This window comes from Fundulus heteroclitus, chromosome 9 (assembly GCF_011125445.2).
Source record: "Fundulus heteroclitus isolate FHET01 chromosome 9, MU-UCD_Fhet_4.1, whole genome shotgun sequence".
Classification (NCBI taxonomy): domain Eukaryota; kingdom Metazoa; phylum Chordata; class Actinopteri; order Cyprinodontiformes; family Fundulidae; genus Fundulus; species Fundulus heteroclitus.
In genome coordinates, this window is record NC_046369.1 from 3216325 (window position 1) to 3228478 (window position 12154).

Below are 12154 nucleotides of genomic sequence, written 5' to 3' on the forward strand. Positions count from 1 at the left end.
ATAGAGTTGTGTGCAATCTGTGTGGGCATGCAAATTTTGTTTGATGCAGTACCCAACCCGAACGAGTACAAGAATACACCTAAAGCTAACGATACCACAGTCCCGTAAAAGCAGGTGATTTATTAGTTATCCACAGAAAGCACCGAGCGACAATTAGATGGAAGGCAACCGTTCCTGAGAAAGAATAAGTACACATGAGAAACTAAAACCGGTGATACTGCAAACATTTAAAATCAAAGCACAATAAAAAGAAACAACACACACACACAAAATAATTTAATATGAAATAAAATAAACACAGCGCTGGGCAATGACTCACCCAAAACTATTGCACAATTTCACTAAAGTGCCAAAAAGGCTGAACAGCAGGAACACCCAATCCATAATTTGAATAATTCAATAAAAATAAAATAAAAATGGTGGGATATTATTATTTATTTACAATTTGTGGTTAGGGTTTTTATATTGTCTACGATTTGTGTAGGCAATGGTAGTTTATTAGGTGTGTAAATTGGGTGACATGTCTTAGAAATTAAAGACCGTGGTAAAATCAGTGCTATTGAATTTCTCTTGTAAGCGTTGGTAAATCGCCGAAGGAAGGGGGGGCACGTTAAAGAACTGCACCTAGGGCACCAAACGGGTTAGGGTCAGCATACAGCCAAAGTATACAGAAAAGATTGGTTTAAGTGCATCTTTATCACAGCGGCAATCTCTTCCCATGAGGCATCTGACTCAACAGAGTCACTCCCAGTTAAACATGCGGTGACACCAACGGCAAATCATGTGGTTGCATCCGCCATCCTTCTGCAACACAGACGACAGCATTTCTGTGCAGCGAGTAGAACGATGAGAAACAAAAAGGTTTGGCCGGGGATCACGAGACGTACCTGTATTGGGAAGAAGCAGTGAGGGCAGGGTTTGGTGTGCACCGCTTTCCACCTGTCACTCACGCGCCCCTCGATGGTGTGCAGCAGCGTTTGGCGTCCGTATCGGTTCTCCAGGAGGCGTCGCCTCCACTTGCTGGCAGTGGTGTAGTCTTCAAGAAGCGCCATCATTCCCTCTGAGAGAAGCACGGAAAACAAGCTGAAATACACAATTTCTCCGGCTGGACGACGTGCGATCTCTGGATGCAGCTGCAGTTTGTGCTTAGTTGTGCAAAAATGCCTTCATGCTACTAATGTTCCTTCCATTGCTGCTTGTTAAGACTTAAAGTCTTCTTTCTTCCGCCATTTTGAATTTTCTTTGAGCTTGTCGGTTGTTTAGAAATAACGCACGTGTTGCCATATAATGTTTGGCTGTGCTCACCACAGTACAGAGACCGCCCTTATTAAGGTGTTTAATGACATCCATATAAATACAGATTGTGGAAGAACCACCGTGCTGGTTCTATTGGACCTCAGTGCAGCATTTGATACTGTCGATCACTCCATTCTGTTAAAGCGCCTGGAGAACTGGGTCGGCCTCTCTGGTACAGCACTCAACTGGTTTAAATCCTACTTAAAGGACAGGGAATTTTTTTGTATCAGTAGGTAACTTTACATCAAAGACGACAAAAATCACATGTGGGGTTCCCCAAGGGTCCATTCTGGGTCCCCTCCTCTTCAATATCTACATGCTCCCTCTTGCTCAGATAATAAAAAATAACAACATCAGCTACCATAACTATGCAGACGACACACAGCTTTACAACACCATGTCACCAGGTGACTATAAACCAGTTCAAGCACTGAGTAAATGCCTAGAAGAAATCAATACCTGGATGTGCCAAAATTTTCTTCTGTTGAATAAAAACAAAACAGAAGTAATAATTTTTGGACCAATAGAGGAGAGATCAAAAGTTAGCACACAGCTTCAGCTGCTTCAGCTACAAACCACTAATCAGGCCCGAAACCTGGGTGTAGTGATGGACTCAGACCTGAACCTCCAAAAGCATCTAAAGACAATTACAAGGTCAGCTTTCTATCACCTGAGGAACATTTCCAGGATTAAAGGACTGATGTCTCAGCAGGATCTGGAAAAACTAATCCATGCGTTTATATTTAGTAGAATTGATTACTGCAACGGTGTTTTCACAGGTCTGCCTAAAAAGTGGATCAGACACCTGCAGCTGATCCAGAACGCTGCTGCCCGCGTCCTCACTAAGACTAAGAACGTAGAGCACATCACTCCAGTTCTAAAGTCACTATACTGGCTCCCTGTATCTCAGAGAATAGACTTTAAAATCCTTCTGTTAGTCTATAAATCCCTGAATGGCTTAGCACCTAAATACGTCACAGACTTGTTATCAGGGCATCAACCCTCCAGACCACTCAGGTCTTCTGGCTCCAGCCTGCTCTGCAGAACCAGAACACAGTTCCTATGCTCCACTTATCTGGAACAAACTTCCAGAAAACTGTAAAAGTGTGGAAAGCCTGAGTTCCTTTAAATCGAGATTAAAAACACATTTGTTTAAAATTGCCTTTGAATGTTCAAGTTAAACTGTTTTACTGTTTTTAAATGTGCTTTTTTGTTTCTACATTCTATCCCTACTTGCTTTTATTCCTATATTTTAATCATGCAAAGCACTTTGCATTGTCTCTGTACTGAATTGTGCTATTTAAATAAATTTGCCTTGCCTTTATCTATAAAAAAAGTGAAAACAGAAAAATACTATTTAATTTTTTTGTTTGTTCAATTGTTCTTTTTCACAGATAGTTTGAAAATGTAGTTTCTCTGTGTCTTTTAAAATGTCTCATTCTTTGACTTTCTGCCTTTAGAAATTTATGAATGTAGTTTGTATCTAAATATTCGTCATCAATATGTTTCATTTTGAGTAAATCAAAAAATATTTTAGGTTTTCTCTATAATGCCTTGCAAACATATCCCTACCCAGCAAAGATCTGCCATGTTTTCTTGCGCCAAAGAGACAAACATCACTTGATTTTATTGGGATTATATTCGACTGAGTGACACAAAGTAGAGCATTTTTTGAGGAGGAAGAAAAAACTATTTTTTCCCCTTTTTGTACAAAAAAATAAAAATTTTGATACATGATTGTTGTGGATTTGAACCCAAACAAAAGCAGGAAGCAGGCAAAATGAGGTGAGGAGGAATAAAGGCCAGCAGGGGAAACGACTGGTGATAATAACCCGTCCCAAGTCTTCTCCAGCCTCTAACGTTTTTTTCCACAAACATTGGCCAGTATTTAGCTTCGGCGATGCCATTACCTCTGACCATCTATCCTGTTTCTGCTGCATAGAGCACGCCCACAGCATGACGTCGCCACCACCTTCCACCATCATTCTGTCATCCAGAGGTTTTGTGTTCGGCCAATATTCAGACTTTTCCTCTAACCAAACTCATGTCCTCCTGTCAACAATCGCCTGTCTGAAAGCATGTTGCTTTAAGTGCTTGCTACTTTGCGTGTGCGAAGTGCTTGCTGTGTGTGTTGCTATATTCTGTGGGGTAGCAGAAATAGTGTTTGTTAATGCTTGCTATTTTGCTATATTCTGTGGGGTAGCAGAAATAGTGTTTAAGAAGTGCTTGCTGTTTTGTGTTGCTGTATTCTGTGGGGAATAATAAATATGGGCACTATTATCCTAACAGAAACAGTGTTTGTGTTTTTCTTTGTGTGTTGCCGATCTCTTCCAAATCTGAATAAAGATTTCATAAAACAAATGTGCAACAAATATCTGTCCTGTATTTTATCGACAGGTTCTCCCAGAGGAGCGGTGGATCTTGGCGACGTCCCGCCCGACCTGCCTGCTACGCTCCTGTGTCCTTATCCAAAAACCTTCAAAGAACAGCCATAATTATACTGATAATAAATTAAGCCCAAGTGTGCCTCAGTTACAAGTTAGACGGCAGGAGAGGACTGTTTGTCCTCGGTTTCAATTTGGGGTGTCAGAGTAGAAGGGAGGAAATATAACAAAAAGGCCCACATAGTTTAAAGCACTTTGAGAACTATGCGTCCCATTCCTTCCACTTCAGAATTGTGCGCTACATAAAATCCTAACGAGTCCCATTTAAGGTTGTGGTTTTAATCTGGTAACATGTGAAAAGCATCACAGATTATCCAGATACTGCGTACCTTCTGTCTGCGGCGGTACAGCCAGAGGATCTTCGCTCGTCTGTTCAGGCACCTTCGGCGTTTCGTAACACTTGCTTGTTCCATGGTAGGTCTTCTTGCAGTCGACACAGAAGGCGAAGCTGCAGACAGAACACATGGCCGCAGGGCTGGACTTCTCCAGAATAACAGCAGAACCGCAAGAGAGCCGAGGACAATATGCGACGTCTAAGAGCAGGACAAAATGGGGATGAAATGAGAGATGAGCAAACAGATGAGCATCTAAACCTGAAATTTATTTGGCTTTTTTTTTTCTCTGTTAGATGTAATGTTAGGAGAAGCACACCAGGCATGCGGTCCAGGGTGGACTGCAGAAGAAGACGGTCATATCTGTGAAAGAGCTCCTCTCCTACGAGACTTTTTACCTGGAAGAGACATCAAGGAGGGAACACAGTCAAGATGAGATTTTAGAAGAAGGAGAAATAATCACAATGTATAAGATTTGCGGGTTAAAGGTTTGCTGTCACTTACTTATTTCACAAAACAAACAGAAAGCAACAAGAATATGGTGGTCCCTAGAGTCTCTAAAAGTAGAATGGGAGGCAGATCCTTTAGCTATCAGGCTCCTCTCCTGTGGAACCAACTCCCAGTTTTGGTCCGTGAGGCAGACACCCTGTCTACTTGTAAGACTAATCTTAAAACTTTCCTTTTTGACAAAGCTTCTAGTCAGAGTGGCTCATGTTACCCTGAGCTATCTCTGTAGTTATGCTGCTATAGGCTTAGGCTGCTGGAGGACATCAGGGTCTATTTCTCTCACTCTGCTGAGTTCTCCTACTGTTCTCCAATTTGCATTGTTGGTTGTTATTTCAGCTTTTAACCTTTTGTTCTGTCTTTTTTCTCTTCATAGAAGGCACCCCTGGTCTGGCGTTCTGTTAGCTGTGACATCATCAGGGGAGGCAGATCATCCACTATTACCATATAACATAGAAAGTACTCCTGGATCAATGTGTGGTTCTGGGCTTTCTTTGCCTCTGCTCTGTCTTCTCTAAGCCCCAGTGGGTGGAGGCAGATGAGCGTTCACACTGAGCCTGGTTCTGTTGGAGGTTCTCCTCCCTGTTAAAGGGGAGTTTTCCTCTCCACTGTCGCTTCATGCATGCTCAGTATGAGGGATTGCTGCAAAGCCATCAGCAATGCAGACGACTGTCCACTGGGGCTCTACGCTCTTTCAGGAGGAGTGAATGCTGCTTGGAGAGACTTGATGCAACCTGCTGGGTTTCCTTAGAGAGGAAACTTTCTCACCAACCTGGAGGATCTGATGGAATCTGACTTTTTCAAGAGCCTTGGGATGATTTGGTGCTAAATAAATAAAATTTAATTTAATTGAATATTGTAAATATGAGGCTGATTGCGTATGTACACAATCAGCTGTTATAAAGAATACACAGAAAATGTTAAAATAATTTAGTTTTGTCATTAAAAATGGGAATATCATCAGAGGCACTCAAATATCTGCAGATAAGAACCATATTTGGGTGGACTTCATGGTTTACATTTACTTCAGCACATCGGGTGTGTACCTGCGCTGGGGTGGGCGTGGTAGGGCAGCCCACCTGAGGACAGGTGACGCCCCGGACGTTCCCCTCTGTAATCTGGGCCTTACAGAACTCACCGAGACAGGCCCGGCAGAAGATGTGGCCGCACTCGTGCAGCTGCACGCACTCCGACCCGAGCCAGGTGGAGAAACAAACCGCACAGTCTAAAGGGCGTGCCGGCAAACACCTTCTGTCTCTGCTCTGCGTCATGGATCAAGATCCGGGACAGGAGCATCTGAGCCGGGGTTAAAGAGAGACCCGGGTAACTCTGGTCTTTGTTCGGAGGGATGCCGCGGACCTCCTCCTGCCGTGCTGAATCAGGAAGTTCAGATTTGTCTGCAGCTGAGGAACAATCTCCCCTGGAGTCATCAGTCGACTCAGAGGTTTCGGAGGCTGTGACGTCTGAGCCGTGTGCATCGCCTCCAGGCGGGAGAGGTGGGTTAGACGACACTTGATGATACTGATCATCTGGCGGTTCGGATCCTGGAGCGCTCTCCTCTTCGTCTGCGTCCGAGCGCTCAGCATCGGGTTTTCCCTGGCTGGTTTGAGGAGTTTCAGACTCATCGGTAGGAAGCTCCAGCAGAGTGTGGATGTCCAGGTGCTTCAGGGCATCCTCCCTCAGAAACTGTATCCAGGAGAAGAGCACAACAGCGCCCCTGGTGGTCTGATAGAGGTCAGTGAGCTTGTCACGCAGCGAAGTTAGCTGAGAGAGAGAAATAAATACAGTTATATTTGAAGAAAAAACCTAGGCTTTGCGTATCAGGAGTTATAACGATCAACTGGGGTCTCATTTATAAAGCTTCTGTACGCACAAAATGGGGCCTAAAATGTGCGTACGTCACCTTCCACGCATATCATTTATCACTGTGTAGGAATACACTGCTTCCTCTCGCTTCCTTCACTGATTGTCGTTCTAAACCAGGGGCCTGCAACCCTTACAGTCTAAAGAATAATTTTTCCTACAGTCCACTTAAATTAAACTCGTTTAGAGCTGCAAATGTTGCCTGGCCTTTATAAGATTGACTGTAGGAAATATCTTCTCATTGTTAAAGAAATGCCCTTTTATGTCTATTTTGAGGTTTAAAAAAAAACAGGATTGATGGGATGTTGATATTTGTGGATTATGATGTAAAGCAAATCATAGTTAATCATGAAAAAATACTGATTTAAAATTAAATATTACTGGCACTTTTAGCATCATTCTGTTGTGAAAATTAAAAGCAATTATTCCAGGAAAGAAACTGCTAAAACCTGCATTTATTATCATTATTACATTTAAATACCATAATAAAAAAAATAGATTGCAACCAAAGTTATTAAGAGCCACTATGGAAGGTCCAGAGCTACAGGTTGCAGACCCCTGGACTGGAGCAACAGCCTCAGAGGAATTTCAACACAGAGAACGGCTGTCGTCCGACATTTGAAACAGTAACTGGGTTCTTTGTGGGCGAGATCTGTACTTTTACCTCTGATTTACAAATTTAATGCAGAAATTGTGAAATTTTTCCCAAAGTTTTTTTGCCTTTTCTCCGTGGCGCCACGTCACCATGATGAATAAAACAATCAGCTGACCCATTTTTAACACACATTAACAATCATGAGGTGCTTTGCATCGACCGTTTACGGTTGAATCTGAGGCGGAATCAGGTACAGCTGTGATCTATAAAGGTAAATTGTGTGCTGGTGTGGGTCCGCAAGGTTTTATAAATAAGAATTTTATTTTGCCGTACACCACTTTCTTTTTCTCGGCACACGGAGACTTTTAGTAGGGAATCTACGCATCGTTTTCTAAATGAGAACCCTGGTCTTTGTTAGTCTCTCTGTTATTGTGGAGGGATTTTTAGTTGGGTTTTGCAGATATTTCCTTCTGAACAGGTCTTATTAGGTTCTTTTAAAATGTAGACTTTGACTAGACCGTTTTGGATCAATGTTCAGTTAAGAAGCTCAGGCCAAGCTTCAGCTGTAGGACAGAGGGGGAGTTCCCATACTTTTCAGCCTGCGACCCCCGAAACAACACCAGAGACTGGTGGCCCCCTTTTGGTGAGGGTGTGTGTGAGGTTTTTTTTAAGGAGATTGTGAAAATAAAGTCATATTATGAGAATAAAGTTGGATTTCTATTAGAAATCTTACAATAAAGTGCAGGAAATAATAAAATATTTTAGGACATCAGCATCAAATACTTGCAACCCCACAAAGAGGTGTCTCACGATTCCCCCGGGGGGTCCTGACCCCCACTTTGGGAACCCCTAGGAAAGAGGGTCTCGCACTTGCTACGTAGAGGATTATATGCGTTACTCTGTCACTTTAAGGTGCAACTCAGTTATTGCAGCTGCAAATCAAGCTCACATCATCAGGCTACCACCACGCTTGATAAATGCCATGGATTGTTTACGATGAAACGCTGTTTGATTTTCTCCAAAGCGTTATGGCCAAACATCCCTACTTTGGCATCACCCATCCAAAGGAGACTTTTTCTGAAGCCTCGCACCAGTCGCACATTTAAAAGCTCCTTATAGAGCTCTTTAAAATGTGTGACTGGACTTATAGTCTCTATTTATTACCTGTGGTTGAGTCAGCCAGCTGCAGGTGAGGGTGAAGGAGGGAGGAGAGGAGGACGGGTAATCCTCTGGAAGCTCAAAGGTTAGAAGCAGCGGTGGGAGGAAGGAGACGTCATACTGCCTAATTGTTTGATCTTGTAGGAGGGAAAACAAGATAAGGTGATCAAAGTTCATCGCTGAGGCCATAAGTAAATGACATATTAATAAACAGATTTTCTTTTATTATAGATTGTTTGGAGTTTAAAAGACAAAATTAGTAGAGAAATAATGATTTAAGGTAATTTATATATGACTATTAGCACCTGACTTCACACCTAGAAGCAGTAATATAACTCACACAGTACCAGTCAGAAATGGGCACACACCCATCTTTGGCATTAAGCAGCCTTTCAGATGAACTTGTCTTTTAAGCGCAGGCCATTAATCTTCAGTTAGGTTAAAGTCGGGCTATTTACATAACATTAATGTTAGTCTGCGTTGTTGTTTCCAAAACCGGTTTTCATGTATGTCTGATGTCGGGTCCCAGTATCCAGTAGGTGTTGTTTTTAAGTGAAGTTGGATAATTCAAAAATAGTCCTACGTCTTTATGATCTTTTTTAATATTTATTTATTAAGTTTATTTATTATAGCATTCAGTTCCTTATTCTAAACAAGGTCGAACTTATGTGTCCAGTATGTTGTACCTGTGCACACTGTCACCATTTCAACAAACATAATTTAACAAAGAAATTGTATTATCATTTTTGTTATTATTAGCTGATTTATAGAGTTTGTGTGTACAGCTGAGATTTCTATTATGTCTTGGTGTTACACATAGCAGCGTTATCACTAGATAAAATATAAAAGTGCTCTAAGAAAAAGTTGATTTGCTCCGAAAGAAATTCAGAAAAAACATAGGAACAAAAATCCTTAACTAAATACACTGTCAAAAAAAGAAAATAAATGGTGTTCATAATAGTTGCCATTTATGTAGAGTCATGTCTGACTTTATATTTTGCTTTCACAGAGGTTTAGATTAGAAATATTTTAGATTTTTCTTTTCTTTTTCTTTTGTTTTTATTATGTTTTGGTCCTAGTTATCGTTTAATTATTTGGGAAAGGTCAGGGATCTCAAGGAATTAAGATCTCGGTTACAAATGATGATCTAAAAATGTGTATGGAGTTTTCTAATACTCTATTGTACGAGCTAACCTGAATGCATCATAGAGTTGAACCGCTACCTTAAAAGCGGGTGTCGATGCGCAACTCGCCATAAAATAGCTGTTCCGGTGTATTTTACAACACCTCTTAAGGTTTTATTTATTTTAAATTTTTTTTAATTTACTTTTACAGTTCACGTTGACATTACGAGCACGACCGGGTTATTTACCGTGTTTCAGCAGCACGTTAAAACCCACGGGGAGCTCGACAGAAACTCGGCATTCTCCGGCAGACTTCGACTCATCTCGGAGGAACTCGTCCGACCCGAAGATGCTCTGCAGGGCGAGCAGCTCGTCTTCCTGCTCCTCCAAATCCGCGTTCATGAAGTCCCAACTGGAGCGACTCTGAGCTGTTCAGCCACTCCTCGACACAACAGCGAAGCAGCTCAAACGTCCTCTTTAGTTTAACACAGAACGCCGCGGATTTAGTACTTTAAACAAAGATTATAAAAACTAGCTCTAGCGTCTATAATGCAGTTTTTCCTGTTCCCTGTGAGCCCGCCCCGCCGCTGACTCACTGTAAATATGCTTCGGTCTGATGCAAGGCTCAGTAATCAGCTGCTCCACCAATCACTGCATGTTTCAGGCACTCTGATGTAATACAGGTGAAAAAGTATATCGATAAAATAGAAATTATATTGATTGATAAGTATCAACAAATTCAAAACATATATTTTAAGTGCAGCCCTGAGTATTATATGCTGCTTGGCAACCTATTTTCAGATACAGAACACATAAGCACTGAATTCACACTCAACCCTTTATTCAACCAACTGTTTACCAAAACTACAAGTTTAAAAAAAAAAAAAAAAAACATGTGTTTTCTGAACTCTTTGAAGGGGTGGAGCTTGGGGGCGGGGCGTTGCTGGCTCTACGTTGTGATTGACCAGAGCCATAGATAGTAATATCTATGTAATATTTTTATTTTGTAATATTACAAGTTTATTTTTGTATCCCTTTAGCTTCATTCTCCTGAATTAATTCTCATAAAGAATAAAAATACTTAAAATAATCTAACCTGGCCCTATTACTCCAGGAGTGAAATACTTCTGCAAACTTTGACTATTCTGGAAATGTTCCCCTCTTAATTTTCATAATATCACGTTTTTCTCATAACATTACCACTTTTTTTTTTTTTTTTACTTAATTGTCCTAGGTCTTTTTTTTTCTCATATTAGTCATTTTACCTCTGTTCCTAAAGTTTCACATGTGACACGGTTTTATGAAATAATGAAGACCACAATGTTTAGATTTACCAAATTGATCCTAAATTCATAACATTTATATATATATATATATATATATATATATATATATATATATATATATATATATATATAAATCACACAGCTAACGTACTATTCACATCAGGGCTCGAGGGATAACTTTTCACAAGTAAGATGAACAGATATTGTTTGTATTTGTGATTAAAATGTTATTTTTCTGTATTTTTGTCCACCGACAAAATTCAAGCTTGCTAATGTTTGGTACTCATGTCGTGCCAAACGAGTTATTCCCGACAAAATAGGCTAATTTAAATAATTTAAGACTTCATGTAAATAACAGAAAGTCTCGGATATTTCCTAACCTTGATTTAGATTAACTGATGCAAGAAGGCAATTCAAGAAATAAAACAATGTTCTTGTGCTAACATTAACCAGCAAATTACATACATATAGATGTTACGACTGCATTATTTAACTGTAATTCACCCTATCAAAAGTAAGACACCTCTGATATCTCACAGACAACAGAACATCGGACCGGACTACTGTGGTTAACAATCATTTGGAGCTGTTATTTAATTCAATCAGAGCATCAGGTAAGGTTGATGTTAATTGAATGAATAAATATTCTGAAAATGTATTAAAAGTACTGCAAATGGGTTTTTTCTGGAAATGTATGTAAGAAACCTAGAATTGGTATTAGGTGACCATGTCACAATGATTAATATGTAGGACAACCAGTAGATAAGACAATGCCTGTGAAACTCAAAGCCGAAAGAAGAACGTCCACTATACCTTTAGTGAATATCTTTGTGTTTTATGTCTGGTGAATTGTGCATGTATTGTGTGTCTGATTTCCATACAAGGTTCCAGTCCACTTCTCACAATCCCGGAGCTGGCTGGGACGGTGAGTGCAGGCGCCTCTTGGTGGGGTATGTTGCTGGAGATGCCCTAATGCAATCTGGATCCCGGTCAGGGAAGTTCTCAGGGTTTTATTCCTGGGACTGGCAGGTATTCGGTGGACAATAGGCAGGCACAGGGTCAGAACCGAGAAAGCAGAGACAGGCAGGAAGATTGACTGGGCCATTCTAATGCATACATTTTCTTTAATTGAATGCAAAACAAGTTGTATGTCCTTCAGTTGTGGAGCAACTGATTCAGCCACTATTTATTGGGAGATGGTGCCTCAGTTGATCAAAACCATTTTTTCAAGACTGGCCCTGTGTTTTGGGTAGTTACCCTGGTGGAGGGGAATCTCCACCTCAGCCTCATCTTTTTGAAGATCGTATGCTGGTGAAGATTCTCAGTCATCCAGGTCATGGTCATTCCAATAAGAGTAAAAAACAAAGCAACTGGACTTGTTTTCCGTAGTTTGAAGATGTTTCACTTCCTATCCAGGAAGCTTTCTCAATTCAAAAAGTCTGGAGAACGTTTTGAAGGTCCTCACAGGTTTTGTTTCAGGATTAATACATAATAAGCTACATCCATCTATCCATCATCTTGGACCAGCTTCCTTGTCCCAGTGGAAGAAAAA

General features: G+C 40.8%; 1 protein-coding gene across 1 annotated transcript; it reads right to left on the reverse strand.

Annotated features, from left to right (window-relative positions):
* Positions 1–479: 479 nt before the first annotated feature.
* LOC105936913 (E3 ubiquitin-protein ligase RNF14) lies at positions 480–9925 on the reverse strand. The gene is given in 8 exon segments (XM_036140848.1): positions 480–804; positions 888–1060; positions 4070–4273; positions 4392–4470; positions 5623–5802; positions 5804–6340; positions 8199–8329; positions 9565–9925. Coding segments are annotated over 8 exon segments (1521 nt in total). The 5' UTR covers positions 9719–9925; the 3' UTR covers positions 480–741.
* Between the last annotated feature and the right edge of the window lie 2229 nt (positions 9926–12154).